This window comes from Ipomoea nil, unplaced genomic scaffold, assembly GCF_001879475.1.
Source record: "Ipomoea nil cultivar Tokyo-kokei standard unplaced genomic scaffold, Asagao_1.1 scaffold2783, whole genome shotgun sequence".
Lineage (NCBI taxonomy): Eukaryota > Viridiplantae > Streptophyta > Magnoliopsida > Solanales > Convolvulaceae > Ipomoea > Ipomoea nil.
The window spans coordinates 549,608-573,981 of record NW_017619211.1 but is presented as its reverse complement, the minus strand read 5'-3'; the positions used below and the strand labels follow the sequence as shown (position 1 = coordinate 573,981).

Below are 24,374 nucleotides of genomic sequence, written 5' to 3'. Positions count from 1 at the left end.
TAACCTGCAATTGATTAAATTTTTAATTTATTTTCATAAGCTCCCTATAACCACTTTGACTTAATATAAAATCTACTTAATAATTTAATATAGAAAATTAAGTAAAATAATGACCCGTCAAAAACATTAAATATTATATGAATAATAACTAGTTTTTTTACGCGCATTGCGCAAATGAGATAATGCCAATGATTTATTTTTAAATAAGTAATTCAAAGTATATATATCAATGCAAGACTATATAAGAGACGTTCATGCATAGGAAATTGAATGTTGAATTTGTTTATTTAAATTAGTAATTAAAAGTATATAAATACAAGGTAATATATGAGAGATTGATTATAATTGATGTCACTAAAATAAATTTTTGTAACTTTGTAATAACGCTAGTTTAAAAACCATAGTCTAAATATACACTACTAGAAATTATAGAATTTCCGACCACTTGAAAGTGATCTTAAATCAAGTCGAAAGCAAAAAGTGATCAGAAATAGCAATAAAAGTTTTTCGGATACCATGGAGTGATACACTGATACATGCATACATACATACATACAAACCTTTCCTAGGTGAAATATGATTCTCATTAACTCAAACTTTCATTAATCAAATATTACACTAAAAATAAAAATATTTTTTCTCTTTTTAAATTTCTAAAAAAGTTCAAACTTTCCTAACTATTAAACATCATATCCTCTTATAGTCTTGGAGTCTTCCCTAAAAAAAACTTTAGGATGTGTTTGGTCAATGGGTTTACACACTAAAAGAATGGAGATCAAAATTATAATTAGTGTTTGATTGATAATTTTTTAAAATATACCTATGCGATTTGATTACCCTTTAAATTAAAAAACTTCATTCCCTAATTAAAAAATGTGTCATTTCATCTTATTGGTAATATAATTTTTAAGTTTATATTACTGTTTTTAAATTTTTGTTTTGATTTTCTTGTTCATATGACTATATGAGTGTTTTGGATGTCATCATATTATGATCAATATAATTGCCTTGAGTTTTTATTTTTATAATTTTAAAACTTTTATTACCATTCTAGAATCATATATAACCAAACACAAATATTAATAATTATTTCAAGTTCACTATGTTATCAAACATGCAAAATACATTCATCAAAACTCATATTAATACTAAATATTTGATTTACATTCTGATTCCAATTCCTATATTCGAACCAAACACACCTTTAAAATAGTACCGCGTGAATTGTGAAATATAAGATCCGTGAGGACGTGAGGTTGAGGAGTATAAAATTCGTAGAATTCGGAGGCGTTGAATTCCAACACGGATCGAGTTAGGCTGGCCAAAGCAAAGTCTCCTGCGCCGCTCTCACTCTCTCTCTACAATCGTTAGCCAACACCAAAAGCTCCTCCTGGTTTCTCCCACAAACCAAGAGAAAAAGAAAAGCGAATTTTTCATATTTTGCACGTAAATATTGCAATACATGCATGTAAGAATTACCTGATACACATATCTCGTCTCTCTCTCTCTCTCTCTCTATATATATATATACATATATACATGTATGTATGCATATTTGATGGAAGGTGAAAATTCATTAATAACCGCGATCAAGGCGAGCTTGACTAGGCCTTCATGGGTGATCGTGTTCCTTCTCTTCACTGTGATTGCTCTCTTCGGCCTCCAGATCTCCAAGGACAAAATTATTATCCCGCCCTTGGGTTTCATTTCGGGCCTGCAGGAGAGCCGGGCCGGGCTCGAGGGGTCCCACCACAAAACCACCTGCTCCGACTTCTTCACCCCGCTAAATCCGCCGCTCAGGAAGGTGGTGCGCTCGATTGCCGACTTCGGCGGAGTAGGCGATGGGAAAACGTCCAATACGGCGGCGTTTCGGCGGGCGGTGGAATCTATGGAGGCCTTCCGAGAGAGCGGTGGGGCCCAGCTCAACGTTCCTCCTGGGCGGTGGCTAACGGGAAGTTTCAATCTCACCAGTAATTTCACCCTCTTCCTTCAACACGGAGCTGTCATTTTGGGTTCTCAGGTAATTCTATCTTTTTCCTTTTTCTTTAATTTTTTTTCTTTTTTAAATATCAAATTCAATTTTATTGTTTGGGGTTTAAAAAAATTGTCATTTTTTGCTTGGATGACCCAGAATTACATGTAATATTATTGTAACACTATTTTAGTTAACAATGTCTGCATCAGAATTACTCATCAACAAATTGTTCCATGAATTTTAGCATTTTAAAGTAATAAGTTATTACAAAAAGTTAATTAATTAAACATTCATATTGATTATTTAATCAAATCAGACAGTTAATAGTGATCAAATAAGTTAAAATCGACTGATAAACTAACTATGTTACCAATCAGGCCTATATATTCTTGATTTAATCAACATTTTTTGTTACATAGCTTGCAATTAAGATGTTAAAGTGGGCAATCGTTACATTAAAGTATACTTAGAATGGAAAGGTGCATTTGTGTTTGAATTGACATCAAAAGTATTTTATTTTTTTTTTTAAAAAAAGAGATCATGTAGGGTCGGACATTAATTACAGTAATTACATAGAGATTTGCAATAATTAATATATCTTTAGAAATCTGTCCGTTTTGCAGGGATAAAGAAAGAAAGAGAGACGTTGGCATTATGTGTTGTCCACTCACATGAGAATGTAGGGAAAGTAACCAAGAATATACCCACCCACCCACCCTCACTTAGCTTCACTATATTCTATGCATGTGTGAAAGTTGGGTTGGATCTTTCTGGAATTTAGGCCTAAAGTTGCATAAAATGACAATGGTTGAAGTATAATATAGAATTAAGTACAGCCTGTTGGTATAAGTTATCAATTTCTGTATTCTATATAATTAATAATTTATATATTATATGGTTTTTATATATAGAATATTTAATCTGGGATTATGACTGATTCAATGGCAGCATTTACAGCATTCAAATGAATCTGATCCCCAGGCTATCTTGCTCAATTATATTTATTTCAATCATGAGTAGAGGAAAAGAAAATGACAATTATATTTATTTTAAGGTCTAGCCTCTGTGGTTCATGTTCAGTTGAGTTACCATGATTTACATCTTCCCAAATGCTCTGTCGGGCCGGAGTGTAGGGGCCCTTAGGGTTGGGGTTCAACCTTTTGGAAAGAACTTTATTGAATTATTATTATTATAGGAGGCAGATGAGTGGCCCATCATCAAGCCACTGCCATCCTATGGAAGAGGAAGAGAAAGGTTGGGAGGGAGACATATTAGCCTCATACATGGAGATGGTCTGTCCAATGTTGTAATTACAGGTATTTTCCATCTATGTATATATATATGTGTGTGTGTATGCTTATCAACTAGCTATCCATCATTCTTTATAGATCAGATGTTGAGTCACTAGTAACAACCATCTCATATATTGCAATTTAGTTGAGGGAATAAAAGTTGAGGAAAGATGCAAAGGACAAACATTTACAATTTGATCAATCTATGGTGATTCCAATAATGTTTGTTTCCCACTAAACATTTCTTCGTAAATGTTATACTATAAGTGTTACTTGTACCAAATCTGATATCATTTAGAATGATGTGAAAAAAATATTATTTTCGGCCGCATTGATACCCAACAACTAGTACTTTTACACCAATTGTTTCCAAAATAAAAAATAATAATAAAAAATAGTACTTGTACACCAATTTAGGCTCCCAACATGATATACCTACTGGATCAGTCTCTGCTCAGGCACAGGCAACCACAATAGAAACTTACTCATGGGTGATGATAGGCTCCAGACAATATATTGGCTCAAGTAGTAGTTTCTAACTTGCTATGATGAATCTGCAAATGCTAAAGAATGTACATTCTGTGGTCTAATATCAAGTTTCTCACTCTTAAGATAAGGAATGGTGGAGAATTTAATGATGTTTATACTCGGGGCATCTGATAAATCAATTCCAGTTTATTTTCAGGAGAAAATGGAACAATTGATGGTCAGGGGAAGATGTGGTGGGACCTTTGGTGGAATAGGACTCTGAAATACACCAGAGGCCACCTTGTTGAACTGGTTAACTCTCACAACATTCTCATCTCCAATCTCACTTTCCTCAACTCTCCTTTTTGGACTGTTCATCCTATTTATTGCAGGTGCCTTTTTTTTTACTTTTAATCCTTTTTTTTTTTTTTTTTGGAAAATGAAAAGGGAAACTCTACCTTAACTACCTTTGGTTCTTTCAGTAATGTTGTGATCAGAGACATGACAATCTTGGCACCTCTCAATGCCCCAAACACTGATGGCATAGACCCAGGTATTTCACATTGCTCGATCCCTTTATGACAATATGAAGAAAAGAGATGGAATTCTTGATTTGTATTATTCTGTTATGTTTGGGCAGATTCAAGCACGAATGTTTGTATCGAAGATTGTTATATTGAGAGTGGCGATGATCTTGTGGCAGTGAAGAGTGGTTGGGATCAATATGGGATGAAAACTGCCCGACCAAGCTCAAACATCATAGTCCAGAGAGTTTCAGGCACGACGCCAACATGTTCAGGGGTTGGAATTGGGAGCGAGATGTCGGGAGGAGTCTCAAACGTTGTTATTAAGGATGTACATGTCAGAGATTCAGCAGCCGGGGTAAGGATTAAGACAGACATAGGGAGAGGAGGATATGTCGTAAATGTTACCATACACAACATGACAATGGAGAGAGTGAAGGTTCCCCTAAGGTTCAGCAGAGGCGCGAATGACCACCCCGATGAAGGGTGGGACCCTAAGGCTCTACCGGTAGTGAAGGGTATATCAATCAGCAACATCGTGAGTTTGGAAACGCGAAGAGCTCCTGTGTTGGAGGGCATCAAGGAAGCGCCATTCGAGGGCATATGCATGAAAAATGTCAGCATACTCGGCCTAGCCTCATCGGTTAGATGGAACTGTGAATTTATTTCGGGTTCGAGTCATGGTGTTTTCCCGGCACCATGTTCTCAGCTGAAGAGAAATAACTCTACTATGGATTCATCATGTTTCCATTCGTGAGATTTATAGGGGTACTAACCAATTCTAATATGCATTTGGAATGATCAATAGATTGTGATTACAGATTTTCCATGAAAGAATAGGTACATGTTCCATTATGAAAGGAAGAGTATATAAATACATACATTCTTAGCTTACACACTTCACCATTTCCAGAAAACATTGGAACCACACTTGTATTTGTCCTTCCCTTCGCATTCCAACTCCAAGTCATCACTGATGAATGGCACTTTCTGCAATTCATAAAACGAAAATAATATATTCATTGATTTCTTTCCTATCCATTAGATCGATCTTGCAGATTAACGGTTTGAATTTGTCTAGGGGGCTGAAACTACTTATTATATATTTGTGTTTCTTAATTCAAAGGGTACCTTTTGTTTGGCAAGGTCTTGGCAGCCAGTGAAGTTTTCAGGGAACTTGCAAGTGCCAAACTGAACAGTGTATGCTCTTGCAAAGTTTGCACCACTTGTGGCCAGTCTCTTCTTGTCATTCAATTCCTATGACCAACACAACTTAATCAGATTATAGCAAGCATACATAGTTGAATGCCATTATATTAATTTTTGTGCAAACGAATTGAAGCTAATTAAGGGAGCTATGCATACATACCTTGTTGGCTTTGCTTTTCTCAAGATAGTCCTCAATGACACCAGCATTTGCAGAAGAAGAAGTGGCAAAAAGGGCAGCTGCAAGGCCAAGAAGGGCAGCTCTTCTGCCATTAATCCCATTTGCAGTCTCCACTACAGATCTCACTTCTTGTTTCTGACACTTGATTGCGGCAGGGAGCTTGGAAGAAGAAGTAGTTGAGATTGGGGTTGCCGCCATTGAAGCATGCTTTGCGATCAGCTCAGATGAAGCAGCACCTGATAGGGCATAGCTGCTGCATGCCAACACACTAGAGTTCGTGGCAGCCATTGTTGCTAGCTAGCTGCTATTTGGAGAATGAATTAATTCTTACCTGGTATTTTGGAGAAAGCAAAAATAAACTAGATCGATGAGAAAAATATGGTATTTGGATTATTATTTCGGATGATGTGGAATTAAGATTGTGGTTGGTGTGTGGATAAGGTGAGATTGCCTCATTCTCATTGGTACATTTGCTTTCTTGGGCTAGGTCTAGGTTTTACTTTAGTAACACTTTGTGTGGTCACCACAAGTCTCAGACCCCACCTTGAGATCTAAGTATGTGATTCGCATCATTCTTCCATTTCAAAGAAAATTGAGGTCGGTCTAAATGATAATAATAAAGAATAATCATCAAATATGTCAATCAACTGCACACTAAATTACAATTAGGTCATCGAATAAGAGACCATCGTCTCCATGGCCAGGGAGATGAAGAGATTATTTTTAAAATCGGTAACCCTCATGTCAGCATAATTTACTAACTCTATTACATTGTAGTATCAATGAAACACAAAGACGCCTCCACTGAGGCTTGATCTCATGACCTCCCCACACGGAAGAGGTCACTACAAGTCATCTGAGCACAAGGTGCTTGACTATTATTATTATTACTAGTATTTTCACCAGTGCAATGCACGGAATGCATTTGTTGTAATATATTAAGAATATTTAAATTGATATATAATTATTTAAATTAGAACATCAAATATTATATAGTATTAAAGATATGGTTTAAATCATTTATGTATTTTTATGTTACCATTGCTTGAATTTATGCAAATAATTGCTCAAATTAATAGCTAATGTTTAGATGTACGCATGCGGTGCTATAACTTTGAAGATTTTATTTATCATTGTTTAGTATTTTTATGAATTAAGCAAATGTGCTCGTTCTCTAACAACTCAGTTATAAGAATGAATTGTTATCCTAATTCATTTGTATGGAGATATATTTTTTGTCTAGATATATAACTATTTTTCCATTTTAAAAAAATATATATAATATCATAGATTATATCACTGTTGGAAATTATGGAATTTCCGACCACCTGAAAGTGATATTAAATCAAGTCGAAAGTAAAAAGTGGTAGGAAATAACAACAAAGGTTTTTCCAAATACCAAAAGTGGTATGAACAAGGCTTTCGACTTGATTTAAGATCACTTTCAGGTGATCGGAAATTCCATAATTTCTAGCAGTGTATTTACACATTATTGAAACCTCTTTGTAGACGACATTGGTAGTGGCAACACAATCTTGTCCATCCTCGTCTAGAGCTAACACCTTCAGTCCATCAGGACGGATAACTCGGGTGAAAATATATAATGGTAGAATATCACTCAATTAGTGATCCTTTTATATTTTCAGTCGATTAGTAATATCATATTCATTTTCAGCCAATTATTCTTTTTTATCTTCAGTCAACTAGTCAATTAGAATATCAAATGCAGTGGTATTTTTGCCTAATCTTCGTTCCATTTTTAACTGATGATGTTGATATTATTATTGAAATATTTCTATTCCATTTTTAATTTACCTGGTAGTTTTATACCCACCGTACGTACAGCTTACCGGTCGGTACCAACAGGACACGCCGAACCCACCAGATTCCGACCGCCCTCAACCGGGTTTGGCATGAAACTTACCCGACCGCCACGGTCGGGGTGAGGTTGTGAAGAACGTTAGCAGGGAATCTGCGCCACGTGCCGTCGTTCCTTGGGCATGGTGTTCGCGGGTGCATGGCGGCCACACGGCCAACAAGCCGAGACCCCGGACCTTGTCACCTTGCCCTCTATAAATAACCGCATTTATGACAGTGAGAGGAACTTTTGGATTCGAAGCTTGATCGGAGCTGTTCGACCCACTGTTGACTGACCTCGAGCTCAAGCCCAGAACATCCGTACGGTACCATAGAGGCATCCGTATATACTTTATCATTTTGACGCCGTCTGTGGGAACCGGTACGAAAAGCCGCTTAGTATAACAACTACCGATCCCGAACGCTATGTATCCATTTGTGAACGTTCGCCCAGAAGCAGAAGCTGAGGCCAGTTCGTCCGACTTCCGCTCTCACCTCAGTTCACGATTGGATCTCAATAGCTCCCCGGGGAGAGCCCCGACCCCAGACCTGGTCAACCTCGTCTTACAGGGTCCGGCTTACCCGGCAATGGCAGGTCAGATGCCGTTCCAGTACCTAGCGTACCCGCTCGGAATGCTTGATCCCGCCTACCAATTTTGGCATAGCCCTGCCAGATTTTATCCCCCGTCGTACCAGTACCCAGCTAATCCGCCGGTACCGCCTGTTTATCAGCCGTACCCGCAGATGCCGGTACCCAACATACCCGAGCCCCTGCAATCAGTAGGGGACTCCGGTGTCCCCATGCCGGAGATCCGCCGAGCCCAGTCTGAGCGTCGCCCTGCACGGTCTAGGCTCGGACCGGGGAATCATCCGGAAGAAGGAAGCGAAGAAGTCAATGTAAGAACTAGCGCTTTCACTCGTCTTCGTCGGCCGGTGCAGCAACGCTTAGGATCCCAAGATGACGTTAGCGAGACAAACGCGCCGGCCTCCAGCCATCGAGAAGGATCGGGCGAAGTCAGCTTGTCCCGACCTGGCCGTCGAAGGATGGGTGAACGAAAAGATCAAGATCGCATCGAAACGGACGCCCGAGGACTGCTTAACCAAGTGAGACGAGAGTTCGCTCGCTGAAAGCGGGAACATGGTGCCAGCCCAAAGGAGGCAGTGGCACCCCTGCTGCGAACCCCTTTCACGTCGGAGGTCAGGAATCAGCCCTACCCTCATGACCTACGCGTCCCAGGCAGTAAGGACTATGATGGCAAAACCGACCCCGAGACCCACGTCAACTCATATTACGGTAACATGCTCATGATGGGCGTCAACGATGCTGTGATGTGCCGAGCTTTCTATTCTACGTTGACGGGGAGGGCGGCCGAGTGGTTTAAGTCGCTAGAACCGGAGTCCATACCTTGCTTCACGGACTTAGCAACGAAGTTTGTACGAAAATTTGTGACATCCAAAGCCGTTCGGAAACACTTCATGTACCTTGAGAAAGCCAAACTGCTGGAAGGAGAATCCTTGTCTGATTTCCTCGTCAAATGGAAAAACGCCGTCAGCGATGTCGAGCCTATGGACGACCTGACGGCGATCAATATGCTGCATTGCTCGCTCTGAGCGGGACCGCTGTATGATAACCTCATATTACACCCTCCGGTGACGTACGATGAAGCCCTGCGACGGGTCGCCAATCACGCTAGCGCGGGAGAGGCCACAGCGGCGAATAGGCTCCAGGAGATGGGCGCAGGTCGGGGACGAGGATGCCCAGACGGCCGACAACCGGAACAGCCCGGGCGCGGGCGGGGCCGAGCAGATTTTACCCCTCTAACCCGGCCGGTGGGCGACGTCCTTCGATATGCCCAACCGTGCAACCTGATCCAGCTACCCGACCCATTCAAGGACAGTAAGGACAAAAGCAAGCATTGTGCGTACCACCGGTGTAAGGGTCATGAAACGGAGGAGTGCACGTACCTGAAGCAGTTGATTGAGGACCTCCTTCAGGCGAGAAAGTTGGACCAGTTCCTCGCCAAAAAGGAAGGCAAGAAATCTTCCTGGAAGAAGGTGTTCAAAGGAAAGAAGGACAAGAAGGACCCGGACCCGGAGGACGAAGCTCGCCCCTTGACCGGCAAGCAAGTGATCCATGTCATCTTCGAAGGATTGGAGGACAATGGCGAGCCGACCGGGCATCTGCCGGTCGGTCTCGTGGAAGAAGGAGAAGCAAGCCAGAAAAGGCAAAAGACATAGCCTATTGTGTTTACCCCAGCCGATATGCCCGCCGGAGCAGACCACGGGGCGGAGGCCCTCGTGGTGACAATTGACGTGATGGGGGTAGACGTGCAACGAGTAATGATCAACACGGGAAGCAGCGTTAATGTGCTCTATTGGGAGGTGTTTCAAAAGCTCAAGTTAGACCCGATCGAGTTGATGCCCATCAGCACCCCGTTGTCCAGATTCACGGGCGATACTATACAACCTGAAGGAAAGATAACCCTACCTGTCGAATTGGGAACACCCCCCCCCCCCCCCCGAGTTGTGCGAACAAGACTAGAATTCGTCGTCGTGAACCTGCGGTGAGTGCACAATGCGATTCTAGGTAGACCGGCGATCATAACGACTAGAGGAATTATCTCTATGCCCCATTTATGCATGAATTCCCGACCCCTTCAGGGGTAGGGACCGTGAGGGGGGACGTCCAGTCGACGCGGAAATGTTACTTGAAAGCAGTAAACTGAAAGGAATCGGGTAGCGCAAGAGTCAATTATTAATATTCGTTTTCTTTTATATTTTCAGTCAATTAGCAATATTACATTCAATTTCATTCAATTATTCTTTTTTTTTTCAGTCAATTAGTCAATTAGAATATCAAATGTAGTGATATTTTTATCTAATTTCCGTTCCATTTTTATTTGATGATGTATAATATTATTATTGAAATCTTTTTTTTTTTCATTTTTAATTTTTGTTCCATTTTCTATTTACCTTTACTATTTTTTAAAATATATCTTTACTATTGATGATGTAGAATATTACTATTGAAATATTTTCTTTCCATTTTTAATTTTCCTTTACTTGATGATGTAGAATATTATTATTGAAATATTTCTGTTCCATTTTTTAAAATTGTGAAAGATTTATGATATAATTGTGATTTGATTTATTATACTATGTAATATTATTGTGAAAAACTAAAATGCAATAATTTGACCGTTTTCTTTTCCATTTTAGTCAATACGGATCTTTTTTTCTTTTCAGTCAATTATTAATATTCATTTCCTTTTCCAATTTACATAATTCTCGTTCCATTTTAATTGATGATTTAGAATATTATTGTGACATATTTATATTCCTTTTTTTAGTTTACGTTCATTTTTTAATTTATATTTACTATTTACTATTGTTTGGGCGGGAAATCAAGTAGATATGATTTTATTTTTAATTATAGTATAGATATAAAGATAGATATAGATTATTATTTATTATTATTATTATTACTATTATTTTTATTATTATTATTATTATTATTATTATTATTATTATTATTATTATTATTATTATTATTATTATTATTAATAAGTTAATTCGGTTTCCTTTTTCATTTTTCCTTTTTCCTTTTGTATTGTTTGGGAAGAAGTGTTTGGGCAAGAATGAAAGAATGATTTTGTTTTTAATAATAAGTATAGATAGATTATTATCTTAGTTATCATAATAACTATTAGTCAATTATACTAATGGTGCGTTTGGAAACTCGGAAAATGATTCCATAAATCATTTCCTGGGTGTTAAGTGTTTAGCTTGAATTGAGTAAACATATTCTTTATCAAATTTGCTCCTAATTGCTAAAAACTAAAACAACACATACACATTTTAAAAAAATATTAAGATTAATCTTTTTTATTTGATAAAGATTATTTTCATTAATTAGTCTATATTCATTATATATATATATATATATATATATATATATGTATGTATGTATGTATGTATGTATGTATGTATGTACGTATGTATGTATGTATATGACTGCATACATACATACATACATATATATATATATATATATATATATATATATATATATATATATATAAAGCATAATACCATATAAGGAATACACGTTAATACAAAAAATTACACAGTAATACCTAATTCATTAATTAGTCTATATTCATAATATTCCGTGTAATGTTAATTAATTAGTCAAAAAAGGTATACGCTAATACCTAATTCATTCATTCCGTGTACGATTACCATAATAATATTTCCATAATTAATTACTCTATATGTTGCCAAATTTAAAATATTTTTTATTTAATTGACTCATTTATGAATTGGTTCAAACATTTTCGTGTAATATTATTATAATAATGTTTTCATAATTAATTAGTCTATATTTTTCCATATTTAAAATAATTTTTATTCAATTGATTCATTCATGATTTGGTTCAACCAATTTCGTGTAATATTACCATAATAATATTTTTTTTATAATTAATTAGTCTATATTCTGCCTTATTTAAAACATTTGTTTTATTCAATTGACTCATTTATGATTTGGTTCAACCAATTTCGTGTAATATTAACATAATAATATTTCTATAATTAATTAGTCTATATTCTGTCATAATTAATTAATCTATATTTTGGCATATTTAAAATATTTTTTATTCAATTGACTCATTTATGATTTGGTTCAACCAATTCCGTGTAATATTACCATAATAATATTTTCATAATTAATTAGTCTATATTCTATCATATTTTAAATATTTTTTTATTCAATTGACTCATTTATGAAATGGTTCAAATAATTTCATGTAATATTATTATAATAATATTTTCATAATTAATTAGTCTATATTCTTCCATATTCTTCTACAATTTCAATTACCATAATTATTTATTCCATAGTCTAAATTTTTTTATTCAATTTACTCATTTAAAACTATCCGGAACTACATACTTAAAATTAGATTTCTAACTTATTTAATTTTCGGAATTTAAGAGTAAAAATGTAATCGTAAATATTGATTTTTTTTTTTACCATCTTAAATTGGTGAGTGTAATATTACTGTAGTATTACCATCTTAAATTGGTTCAAAATATTACGTGATTAATTACTCCAGAATTTCTATTAACATTATTAAGTATTCTATACTCTATCATAATTAAATAATTTGACCAATACAATGAGTTTGAGCGGGAAAATAGTAGAAGGAGGATTTTACTTTTATATTATTATTATTATTATTGTTATTATTATTATTATTATTGTAACACCCCAGATTTTTGAAACTTTTTAAAGCTTATATAATAAAGGTAATACTATTATTAATATCGAAATAGAACATACTAAACATCAGAGTTTGGGGTGCTATGCCACATCTGAGCTGGAGAACTGGTACATGAGAGCAAAATACTTCGCACTGTAAGCCGTTAATGAACGCTTCGTACTCGGCTTCGTTGTTGGTCGGGTGGAACTGGTACATGAGAGCAAAATAGACCTTGAATCCTTCCGGGCTTGTGACCACCACTCCTCCTCCTGCCCCTTTCTTGCTACTTGACCCATCTGTAGCCAGCGACCACCACTCAGCCTCGGGATCTGCAACCTCAGGAGACCGGGTATCCCGGGCGGTGCACTCGACCAAGAAGTCAGCAAGAGCTTGACCTTTAATAGCCGGTCTCAGTCGGTATTCGATCGCGTACTGGGTCAACATTAACGCCCACTTGACGAGGCGACCGGATGATGAAGCAGTTCGGAGGACTGGCCCGATCGGCTGATCGGTCAACACGCGAATTGCTCGACCTTGGAAGTAGGGAGCCAACTTCTTCGCGGCAACGTATAAGGCATAGACGACCTTCTCTAGCCGGGAGTACCGGAGCTCGGGACCATGTAGCGCATGGCTTACATAGTATACCGGTCGCTGGACCCCTTCCGGATCGGTTCGGCACAACACTGCGCTTACTGCACGATCGGAGACGGCGAGGTACACGTCTAGCTCTTCTCTGAGCTCGGGCTTTGAGAGCACGATCGGTGACATGAGATATTCCTTCAGCTCATCAAAAGCCGCTCGACACTCTTCGTCCCAGACGAATCCATTAACCTTCCGCAATACCTTGAAGAAAGGTAAAGCGCGCTCGGCTAGCTTGGAGAGGAACCGGCTGAGGGCTGCCAACCGACCGGTCAATTGCTGGACTTCCCGAACGGTGGAAGGTGGCTGCATGTCCAGAATCGCTTTTACTTTGGCCGGGTTAGGCTCGATTCCTCTCTTGGTCATCATATAGCCGAGGAACTTGCCGGTCTGAACCGCGAATGTGCACTTGGTCGGGTTCAGCCGCAACTGGTACTTCCTCATGATCTGGAAGCACTCCCGGAGGTCCCGAGTGTGGTTGGACCGGTCCCGACTCTTGACCAGCATGTCGTCGATGTAAGCTTCCATCGTTCGGCCCAGTAGGTCGGCAAAGAGCATGTTGACCATCCTCTGGTAGGTCGCTCCTGCGTTCCGGAGGCCGAACGGCATCACTCGGTAACAATACAGCCCATCCGGGGTCACGAAGGCTGTCTTGCTCTCGTCTTCATGGTGCATCATGATCTGATGGTACCCCTTGAAGGCATCCATGAAGCTCATTAACTCGGCCCCGGCCGTCTCGTCGACCATCTGGTGAATGCTCGGTAGAGGATACGGGTCGAGCGGACAGGCCTTGTTGAGGTCCGTGAAATCGATGCACATCCTCCATGCTGGGGGCTTAGGAACAAGAACGATATTTGCCACCCACTCGGGATAAACCACCGGACGGATGTGCTCGATCGCCGCCATCTTTTTGACTTCCTCCCTGACAAATTCGCGGCGATCGGAGGAAAGGTGTCGTGTTTTCTGCACGACCGGCTTGGCTGCGGGATCGACGGCTAACTTGTGACAGATGACCGACCGATCGATTCCGGGCATGTCTTCGGGCCCCCACGCAAAGATATCAGCATACTCCCGGAGTATGGCCAAAACTTCCGCTCGAAGCTCGGGGGTGAGGGCTCGGCCAATCTTGATCCTCCTATCCGGGCGATCCTCAGATAGGGGAACTTCTTCTATTTCCTCGGAAGGCTCAGGCTGCTCCTTCCGTTCCTTAGCCTCCTCTTTGGCTATGGTGTTCACCCGGGAAGATGGACCGGAGTCACGTCTATTGACCGCTCGGCTGTAACACTTCCGGGCGGATTGGACATTGCCACGGACCACGCCGACCCCGTTATGGGTGGGGAATTTCATACACAGGTGGGGCATAGAAATTATCCCACCGATCTTCATAATGGCGGGTCGGCCCAAGATAATGCTGTGGACGCAATGGAGGTTGACCACAACAAATTCCAACTCCGTCTTGATCGACTTTGGAGGCGCGCCGATCTCGACCGGGAGCGTTATCTTCCCCTCGGGGTAAATAAGAGCCCCGGTGAATCCTGACAGTGGTACACCGACCGGAGTCAGCTCCTTCCTGTCGAGGCCAAGCTTCTCGAAGACGTCCAAGTAAAGGACGTTCACGCTGTTGCCCGTATCCACCATAACCCTTTGGACGTCCGTCCCCTTAACGTCAATCGTGACCACGAGCGCCTCCATGCCGTGGTCGCTGCTGGTAGGTTGGTCCTCGAGGGTGAAGGTTATGGGCTCCATCTTCCGCCTCTTCCCGGTCTCCCGGGAATCCACTATTGCGACCGGGCAATTAGTCCGCGGTCGGGAAGCATCTTCCAGCCCACCAAAAATGACGTGGATGGTAGGCTTTCCGGACGGGCGGCTACCGGACGGAGGGTCAGGGTCCCGTCGGTCATCATGACGATCGTCCCTTCGATCGTTTCTTCGGTCCTGACCTGACCGATCGGAGCGGTGATGAGAACGCCTATGATCTCTCCGATCGGTATTCTTCTTGTTGTCCTCTCTCTTCCCCACACACTTGTCCAATTTTCCCAGGTTGAGCAGATCTTCCAACAATTGGCACAAGTGGGTACACTCCTCGGTATCATGCCCAGCGCATCGATGGTAAGCACAGTGCTTACTCTTGTCAGGGCCGTCTCGATCGGGATGGGGGAGTTTGATGAGATTGCAGGACTGGGCGTATTGCATGGCCTCCGCTGCGGATCGGTTCAAGGCCGTAAACTCGCCAGGCCTGGTGTGGGATCGGGAATTGTCATCTCCCGACCGATGCTCCGCCCGGTCGGCCGGTTTACGGGACGAAGAGCCGACCTCCTGCAAGCGCTTTACGGCGTTCGCCTCGCCGGCGTTGGCGTAGTCTGTGACCCTCCGAAGGGCCTCCTCGTAACTGGTCGGGGGGTGTAGGATGAAGTCCTGATACAAATGCCCCGCCCGGAGAGATATGTGAAGCATGTGGGTGGCGGTCGCATCGTCCATAGGCTCGACCTCCCCGACCGCTGCTTTCCATTTGATGAGGAAATCGGTCAAGCTTTCCCCTTCTAGCTGCTTGGCCTTCTCGAGATACATGTAGGACTTCCTCACCACTTTGGAAGTAATGAACTTCCTCACAAATTTGATCGCCAGGGTCTCAAATTTATCGATCGACCCCGGTTGCAAGGTACGGAACCACTCTGCCGCCCGACCGGTGAGGGTCGAGTAGAAGGCCCTGCACATCACGGCGTCCGAAACGCCCTTCAGCATCATGTTGCTGAAAAAATCATTCACGTGGGCCTCAGGATCCGCCCGTCCGTCATAACTCTTCTCTCCAGAGACCTTTAAGTCAAGTGGGTAAGGCTGGGCCATTACCGCTGCTGTGAAAGGCGTCTGGTGCAAGGTCGATTGGTTGACCGGGGGTGTTGCAGGGTACGCATTCCTGAGCTGCGCAACTTCCGCCTGGAGGTTATAGAGCAATCCTCGGGTTTCGTTGAGCTCGGCGGCTTGAGCGGCTTGGGCTGTATCCCGAGCACGTCGCCGTCGGTGAGATCTCGACCCGCTATACCCAGATGAAGCCTCCTGACTAGCCTCCTGCATCTGTACGTCTTCTTGCCCGCGGTTCGGGTCTTGGGGTCCCAAACGCTGGCGCATCTCCGGTCGAAGACGATCAAAAGCTACCGCTCGGGCAACTTCTTCAGGGTCCTCCGCTTGGACGGCCTGAGCTGGTGCCTCCATCGCATCAGCACCCCCCGACCCCAACCGCGAATGAGCCGAGCGTCGAGCCCGGGATGCGGACTGATGCTGCGGCTCTACCTGTGCGGTCGGTTGTACTGGAGGGGCGGCGGCTGGAGCTGTATAAGCTGGCGTATATGGTGGATAACCAACCGGGGGAGTGTAGCACATCGGTTGGCCTGGCCAATACCCATACGGTGGAGGTGGGACCGGGTATGGATACTGGGCAGGATACATCATCGGCTGCTGCTGGTATGGCAGACCGGGTGTTGGGTACCCCGGTTGTATGTAATTCACCGGCTGCTGGGCGGCCGGGTATGCATTCGATGGATGCGGTGGTGAGAGGTTGAGGTTGAGGTCCATCGTCTGACCTTGCTGTTGGGTAGCATAGTGGTCAGAGGAGCTCGCCGCATCCGCCTGGTCGTCGGCAAAGTTGTTGTGTGCCCACGGATACATGTCGATATAGAGACCGGGTGCTCGTCAAGACGTTGGTTTCTTGCACGGGTCCCCATAGACGGCGCCAAAATGATACTGCTAATTATACGTAAGCAATATGAAGTAACTCGAGACCAATTAAAGCAAGTAAATGTCTTTATTGATCACGGTAAAGGCCCTAAGTACAATCTACTTGGTTGCTCTGAGTACCGACTGACTGCGGTCGGGATTCTCTAACAACAACCTATCGATCGTCCAAAAGTCCCCTACACTGTAGCTACTGTGGGTATTTATAGCCGCTATGCCGGGGACAGGATTCCAGCCGTTCGGCATGTCCTCCACGTAGCCACCACGTGTCGTCCTCCCGGGTGCCCTGTCTGTCGTCGTAGAGAATCGCCACGTGTCTTTCGTCAGCTCTCTCGCCAAAGGGCTACCGCTCGCCGGTCGACACCGTCGCTCGGGCAACTCCCGGTCGGCCCCCGACCGGGTTCTTCTCAAGGAGCCCGACCTGTTACCTGCAAAGACAAAGAGAAAAAGACAAAGGCTTCTCGGTCGTGGTGAAGCTATGTCGGTCGGGATATTCCCTACCAATTATTTTATTTAATAAGAGTAAAAAATAATACTAATTATGCCAACTTTGATTGGGATGAGGTTCGAACCTAAGACCTTTTCTTATTGAAATCAATGAGTAAGTTAACGTTGAACTAACAAAAATTAACAGAAAAGATAATATTTAACGGAAAAGTTAACAGATAATCATATTCATTAAGGATAAATTAGGAAATCCTAAGGAAAAATTAAAATCTGATCAATTTGAGCCATTCATCTGATTAAAAAATTTGACCGCCATTTTTTCTCTACCCATTATAGGCCTAACTCTCTTGGGCTCTTATTAGTATAGTAGATATATATATATATATATATATATATATATATATATATATATATATATATATATATATATATAGGAAAACCATTTCGAAGCAGGAAGATATATACTTAGGAGACTCTAGCTTTAAAACCAGGAATAGACTCAACAAGTAGGGACAAGCACATTCAACATATATGATCATGCATATATCCTAAGGTCACAAGATTATTTCACGTCATTCATATCGTTATCCAATCATCATCTCAATCACATAAACACACTTTGGTGGTGCCGCATGACCCTTCATGCGCCCATACACGAAGCGCCAGTGCATATAGCATGCAATACATAAGACACTTTTATCCTACGAATGGTACCCGAAACATCGAACTAGACTCAGGCACGATAAACGGAGACTGTTGGGACACCACGAGGGTCGGGGAAACATCAAACGGGGAAACCACCATCCCACATTTGGATTTTCCAGCGGGTGGCCGGCGGGTGGAGGACCACCCGCCGGCTGCCCGCCAGCGGCGAGGCTACTGGGCAGCGGGTGCCCCGCCCGATGCCGACAACGCCTAATAGGGGCAGCGGGTAGGTGCCTGGTTCCCCTACCCCCACCTACCCCCCACTGACTCTTTTTCAATACTTGGGTCCCGGGATCTTTTGTGGAACCCGAAACCATGTTTAGACACTTATAAACGCAAATGACAACACCACGTAGTCAAATAACGGATCAAAATCAAGAATCACATTGAACACATCCTAACATGACTTCTAAACATAATCAACACCCGGACATGCGAATTCCCACCCAAATATACCAAGAATATCACAATACGAAATTCACGATTCAACCTAGGGCTCTAATCATATTTAAATCACAAAATCATACTTTATCTTTAAAATCAGGAACATCAAGATTTATCAAGAACATCACACAATTATCAAGATCCTCTTATAATCATCAAGATTATCAAGATCAACACATAAGATCATCTCATCAATCATCAAGATCATATCATCATCATCATAAAAGATTTATCAAGACACAAGCATAGAGAATGAGCCAAAGAAGAAGATTATAGCAAAGAAAATAGGTTTTGTTGAGACATGGGTTACCTCTTAGCCTTAATTAGAATCCTTGGCTATAAAGGGTCTTTCTTTAAGATCTCTTCTTCTTGATTTCTCCTATGGGAATTCTTGGGAATTCTTGTGTGGTGAAAGTTTTTGTTGTGTGAGTTCTAGGTGCCTCTATGTCCTTATATATATCTAAGAGTCCTAATTAGGGTCTGAATGATATGGATTTACTAATTCTATTTCTTATAGGACTAAGGGTTTGGATCAGGGATAAGGGTCCATGGCTTATGGTGGACTCTTCTTAGTTAATTACTGGAATTTAATTCTATTTTTAGGGTAAGTAATTAAATAATTGGTTGATTTGGAGGCCGTAACACGGGGTGTTACAATTATTATTATTATTATTATTATTATTATTATTATTATTATTATTATTGATGGGGTACGGACCCAACGGGCTTAAGGCCCAAGAAGGGAAGAGAATCAAGCCCAGATAAGGGTAGGCCCAAGAGATGGACCCATGCCAGCACAAGGAGACGGACCGAGTCGGAGGTCGGGGCGAGCACGAGGTTGACGCGAGTGGAAGGTCAGCCCAGAAGTAGCCGTTAGCATTTAAGAGACCTATTAAAAGGCCCGGTCAAACAAGCCGTTGGGAAGACCCAGTAACGGCAGCCCAACGGCTTCCCCATTAATGAAGGCCCACCATGGCCCTTAATTGTAAACAACTTTTAATTCTTCAAAGGAGATCCCTATAAAAGGACTCCTCCAAAGTTGTAGAGGGGGAGGCGAAAAGAAGCCAAGAATACATACACACTTACAACTATTATTTTACTTCTATTTTTGAAAGGTGAATCCACCAACTAAGGTTGTGTTGGACATCCCTATGCCCAAAAACCCTAAAACCAACACTGGCGCTGTCTGTGAGGACGTAACAAGAAGTTACGTTCGCTCTTCGAATCGAGGAAGGAGTCGGAAAATGAAGCAGAAAGCTGAGTAGGCAAGGACGGAAGCTTAAAATTATGGCCGAAGAACGAAGTCATGCCTCCGATTGTAATAGCGTGCCAGAGGCGGACCTGCGGAATCAACTGAATCAACGAAATTCACAAAGTCAATGAGGTGATTCGGCACCTCGAAATCGGCCTCCATCGATGATACCTCTCACCCCTGCGCAGATTGATGCCATCGCCCGCACCGTAGCTACGCAAACCCGGGAGCTAAGGGAACCATCGATCTCCCGATCGCCGAACCCACAGCTGCAAAACCAACATCCGCCCCAAAGGTCTGACAGAGACAGGCGAGAGGACCGGAGGGCGGAAGATCCACCGGCTCGGTCTGTGCATTCAAGGCTGGGCCCAAATACGACTCGTCGATCGGCAAAAGAACGATTGGGTAAGGGAGTACCCAGCCGAGTGCGGTCAGGTCGGCAGAATCATGAGATCACCCGAGAAAGGACTCACACCCGAAGAACCAGAGCTCAGGGGTGACGGACTGAGAGGCCTGCCAAGGACGAGGATCGGTAAGCCGAGTCCCAGGCCAGAGAGAGTACCGAATCCACTGGGAATCATACCAGGAATTCTGGCGAGATGGCTTATCTAGCCTAGGAATTACGTAATCTAAAGGAGCAAGTGGAGGGCAAGACCAAGTCTCCCGGTTAGACTTTGCTCACCACCTTACCTTTCTCGGCCGAGATCATGGCATACAAGATACCTAGCAACTTCAAATTTCCGGAGCAAACTACCTTTGATGGGTCGGGCGACCCGCGTGAACACCTCTTGAGCTACCAAGCGAAAATGCAGGTCTTAGGGGTCAAGGACCCTGTCATGTGCCGCGCTTTCCTGCCGACCTTAAAAGGACCAGCTCAAAGGTGGCTTGTTGCCCTGCCGCCGGGCTCAATCCGCAGCTTTGAAGGATTGGCAGACCGTTTCATGAGTCACTATGCTGCCAAAATAAAACCTCAGAAGGATCTTACGCACCTCGGCGACATCCACCAAGATGATGGAGAATCGCTCAAAACATATTTGGCCTGGTAGCAAAAGGAGATCCAATCTATCGAAGAGGTCGAAGACTAGACTGCGCTCACGTTCTTTATCGAGTCGCTCCGGTCCGGCCAGCTGTACTGAGACCTACGAGATAACCGACCGGCCACGTATGCGGAGGCCAAGAAGCGGGCTAACCCTGAGCAGGCGATGAAATATAAGCGACAGAACAAGGTCAGGGGGGCCTCTGGAGGAAAGCGAACTAGAGCTGAGGTAAGAGAAAAGCATAGGGGGACCCGCCAAGCCATCAGGAGGCCCGACGCGTCTATGACAGAGCCAATACGCACCCTTACCGACCGCCTCCCCCACGTCCAGTGCACGAGGTAAAAGCGAGTGCGCCGCCCCCGCCGCCTCTTCCGAACGAGCATACGGCGGGTGCGGACCTTGGTAAGCCATCTAATTATTGTCGCTATCATAAAACTTACACCCACAACACAGAAGATTGCTATTATTTAAAGAAGATCATAAAGGGAATCATTCAGCAAGGTACTTCGCCTCCTAATCAATGGCGAAGAAGAGCAACATCTCAAACTAAGGGAGACGACGACCCCTCCGGATCGGTCGACTTAAACCGTGGCAAGCAGCCGGTGTCCGCGGAGGATAAAGCACAATGGAGACAGAAGCCGGTCATCAACATGATAGTCGGTAGCTCGGAAGGAGGCGATTCCTCTAATACTCGAAAGACATGGGCTCGGCAGTTATATGTAGGTACAGTATACGGACGTGAAGGCAGCCCGAAGAAAGTGTGCAGGGAGTCTATAACCTTCACCGACCGAGACCTACCAACCGGTCTGATGCCGCATCACGACCTGGTTATCGGGATGGATGTTAACGGTGTAGTCGTTCGGCGGATTCTGGTGGATACCGGGAGCAGCGTCAATATCTTGTATCTTGAGACCTTCACCAAGTTGGGTCTAACACAGGAACGGCTAGCCCCGATAAAGACACCGCTAGCAGGTTTTACTGGAGACTCGGTAGAAGCGGAAGGTTCCATCGTCCTACCAGTGGAGATAGGCAGCTACCCCAACGTTCAGAAGTTGGATATGAAATTCATCATAGTCGACCTGGCATGCTCCCACAACGCTATCCTTGGACGACCGGGTCTGGAGGACTTGGGAGCGCTGATCTCCGTCGAGCATCTGTGCTTAAAGTTCCGCACGTTGAGCATCGGGGCGGCCCATGAATGTTACTTACAGGCGTGCCGACGAATGGGAAGAAGGGAGATGCGGGTGCACGAAATCACTGAGCGGACTACCAAAAAGGCAATACCACCTCGGCCCAAGCCGGCGGTGGAGTTGGAAGAGATTGAGATTGACCCGGCGCGACCCGAGAGACGGGTAAGAATTGGAGTTGGCCTCAATAAGGAAGTACAGACGGAGGTTGTGAGTGTGCTCCGCGAGAACCATCTAATTTTTGCCTGGGGGCCAGAAGAGATGCCGAGCATGGACCGCTCTATCGTTTCTCATCGACTCGCAGTAGATCCTAACCATCGCCCCGTAATTCAGAAGAAATTCTATTTAGCGAACGACCGGCGGGAATTCGTGAAAAAAGAGGTTGACACGCTGCTCGCGGCCGGCCACATTCGAGAAGTAAAATACCCTGATTGGTTGGCCAATGTGGTGTTGGTACCAAAGCCGCCCGCCTGGAGAATATTCGTCGACTATACTGACCTCAATAAGGCTTGCCCAATTGACCCTTTACCTTTGTCGAGGATCGACCAGCTGGTAGATGAGACAACGGGGTCGGCCCTGCTGAGTTTCATGGACGCTTTTCGGGGGTATCACCAAATCTATATGCACAAAGCTGACGAGGAGAAGACAGCATTCCTCACTCCGGACTAGGTGTACTGCTACCAAGTAATGCCCTTCAGCCTAAAGAATGCCAGAGCCACGTACACCAGGATGGTTGCTCGACTATTCCAAGACCTGTTGGGGAAATCTATGGCGGCTTAGTCGATGATATGCTGGTCAAAAGTTGGGAAGAGTTGGACCACGCTCGGGACTTGGTCGAGTGCTTCCAGGTAATGCTAAAGTTCAATTTACGACTTAACCCCAAGAAGTGCGCTTTTGCCGTACAAGGGGGAAAGTTTTTGGTGTATATGGTGACCAAAAAGGGTATTGAGCCAAACTTGGAGAAGGTCAGATCCATCATGGACATGCAGCCCCCAAAAATCATCAAGGACCTCCAGAGGCTAACCGGTCGACTAGCCGCACTCAATCGCTTCCTCAGCAAGTCGGCCGATAAGACGATACCTTTTTTCGAGGCCATGAAGAAGAATGAAGGTTTTGTGCGGAGCGGCGAGTGCCAGGAGTCGTTCGAGGAACTAAAAAGGCATCTCTCGACGCCTCATGTACTCTCCACACCGCAGGTGGGCGAGCCGCTATACCTATATCTCGCCACGTTCGGCAGCGCTGTTAGCTCTGTACTCGTCCGAGAGGAAGAGCGGGTCTAGTATCCAGTCTATTATGTCAGCAGGTCTCTAAAACCTGCCGAGACGCGATATACTCCCTTGGAGAAGGTGGTATACGCCCTGATCGTCACCGTACGGAAGCTGGCACCTTATTTCCAGGCGCACACCGTCCGCGTCTTGACGGACTTACCCTTGGGCAGCGTCTTACGCAACCCCACGTCCCCGGGGCAACTGGTCAAATGGGCGGTGGAATTAACCCAGTATGGAATCGAGTACCAGCCTCGTCCGTCTATTGAGGTGAGGGGCAAGCACTGGCTGACTTTATTGTCGAATGTACGGCGGGAGAAGTCAGTGGAACCCAGGCCTCAGAAGAAGGTCTGGGAGAATGGTGGGAGTTACACGTCGACGGAGCCGCGAGCAGTCAGCATTGTGGCGGTGGAATCATGCTAATCACCCCGGAGGGTTTTCGATTATATTACGCCCTAAGCTTTCAGTTCCGAGTATCCAATAACGAAGCGGAATACGAGGCCGTGTTAGGAGGCCTTCGGCTAGCCAAAGCCTTAGGAATTAATCGCCTGCGCATCAAAACAGACTCACGCCTCATGGTCGGGCAAGTTTCAGGAACCTGGGAAGCCAAGAGCGCTCGGCTGATACAGTACAAGGAAAAAACTAAGGAGCTGCTAAAGGGATTCACGGCGCATGAGATTGAGCACATCCCGCGGAATGAGAGCACGGAGGCCGACATCTTGTCGAAAATAGCTTTGGAAGGGATACCGGATCACCTCCTACGGATCTGCTAGAAAGAAAAATTGCATCAGCCGAGCATCGAGAAGCTAGAAGAGGAAATTCAGCAGGTTGCGATGCCGAGTTGGGATCGAACTGCTAACCCCGAGATGCTCTAGATAGAAGACATCCTGCAATACAAGCAG

At 43.7% G+C, this 24,374-nt stretch overlaps 2 protein-coding genes and 1 long non-coding RNA gene across 3 annotated transcripts; 2 read left to right on the top strand and 1 right to left on the bottom strand.

Annotated features, from left to right (window-relative positions):
* Positions 1 to 1,303: 1,303 nt before the first annotated feature.
* Positions 1,304 to 17,985, top strand: LOC109157545. The gene is made up of 3 exons (XR_002050240.1): positions 1,304 to 1,495; positions 15,641 to 15,645; positions 17,950 to 17,985. It is a non-coding gene; the product is annotated as an uncharacterized LOC109157545 (long non-coding RNA).
* LOC109157543 (probable polygalacturonase) lies at positions 1,495 to 5,108 on the top strand. The gene is made up of 5 exons (XM_019305404.1): positions 1,495 to 2,020; positions 3,171 to 3,291; positions 3,953 to 4,127; positions 4,218 to 4,288; positions 4,376 to 5,108. Exons 1-5 carry the CDS (start codon positions 1,544 to 1,546, stop codon positions 5,014 to 5,016), a joined length of 1,485 nt encoding a protein of 494 aa, XP_019160949.1. The 5' UTR covers positions 1,495 to 1,543; the 3' UTR covers positions 5,017 to 5,108.
* On the bottom strand, positions 5,075 to 6,007 carry LOC109157544 (photosystem I reaction center subunit N, chloroplastic-like). The gene is made up of 3 exons (XM_019305405.1): positions 5,629 to 6,007; positions 5,391 to 5,516; positions 5,075 to 5,249 (listed from the first exon to the last, which is right to left on the bottom strand). The coding sequence occupies exons 1-3, from the start codon at positions 5,932 to 5,934 to the stop codon at positions 5,160 to 5,162; spliced, it is 522 nt and encodes a 173-aa protein (XP_019160950.1). The 5' UTR covers positions 5,935 to 6,007; the 3' UTR covers positions 5,075 to 5,159.
* Positions 17,986 to 24,374: the final 6,389 nt, after the last annotated feature.

Bases quoted from the DNA above. Each gene is read 5' to 3' on its own strand.
- LOC109157544 (XM_019305405.1), bottom strand. From the start codon at position 5,934: ATGGCTGCCACGAACTCTAGTGTGTTGGCATGCAGCAGCTATGCCCTA. The intron at 5,517-5,628 runs GTATGTATGCAT...TGTTGGTCATAG, and splicing joins AGAAAAGCAAAGCCAACAAG to GAATTGAATGACAAGAAGAG. The intron at 5,250-5,390 runs GTACCCTTTGAA...TATGAATTGCAG, and splicing joins AAGACCTTGCCAAACAAAAG to AAAGTGCCATTCATCAGTGA.
- LOC109157543 (XM_019305404.1), top strand. From the start codon at position 1,544: ATGTATGCATATTTGATGGAAGGTGAAAATTCATTAATAACCGCGATC. The intron at 3,292-3,952 runs GTATTTTCCATC...GTTTATTTTCAG, and splicing joins GTCCAATGTTGTAATTACAG to GAGAAAATGGAACAATTGAT. The intron at 4,289-4,375 runs GTATTTCACATT...ATGTTTGGGCAG, and splicing joins CACTGATGGCATAGACCCAG to ATTCAAGCACGAATGTTTGT.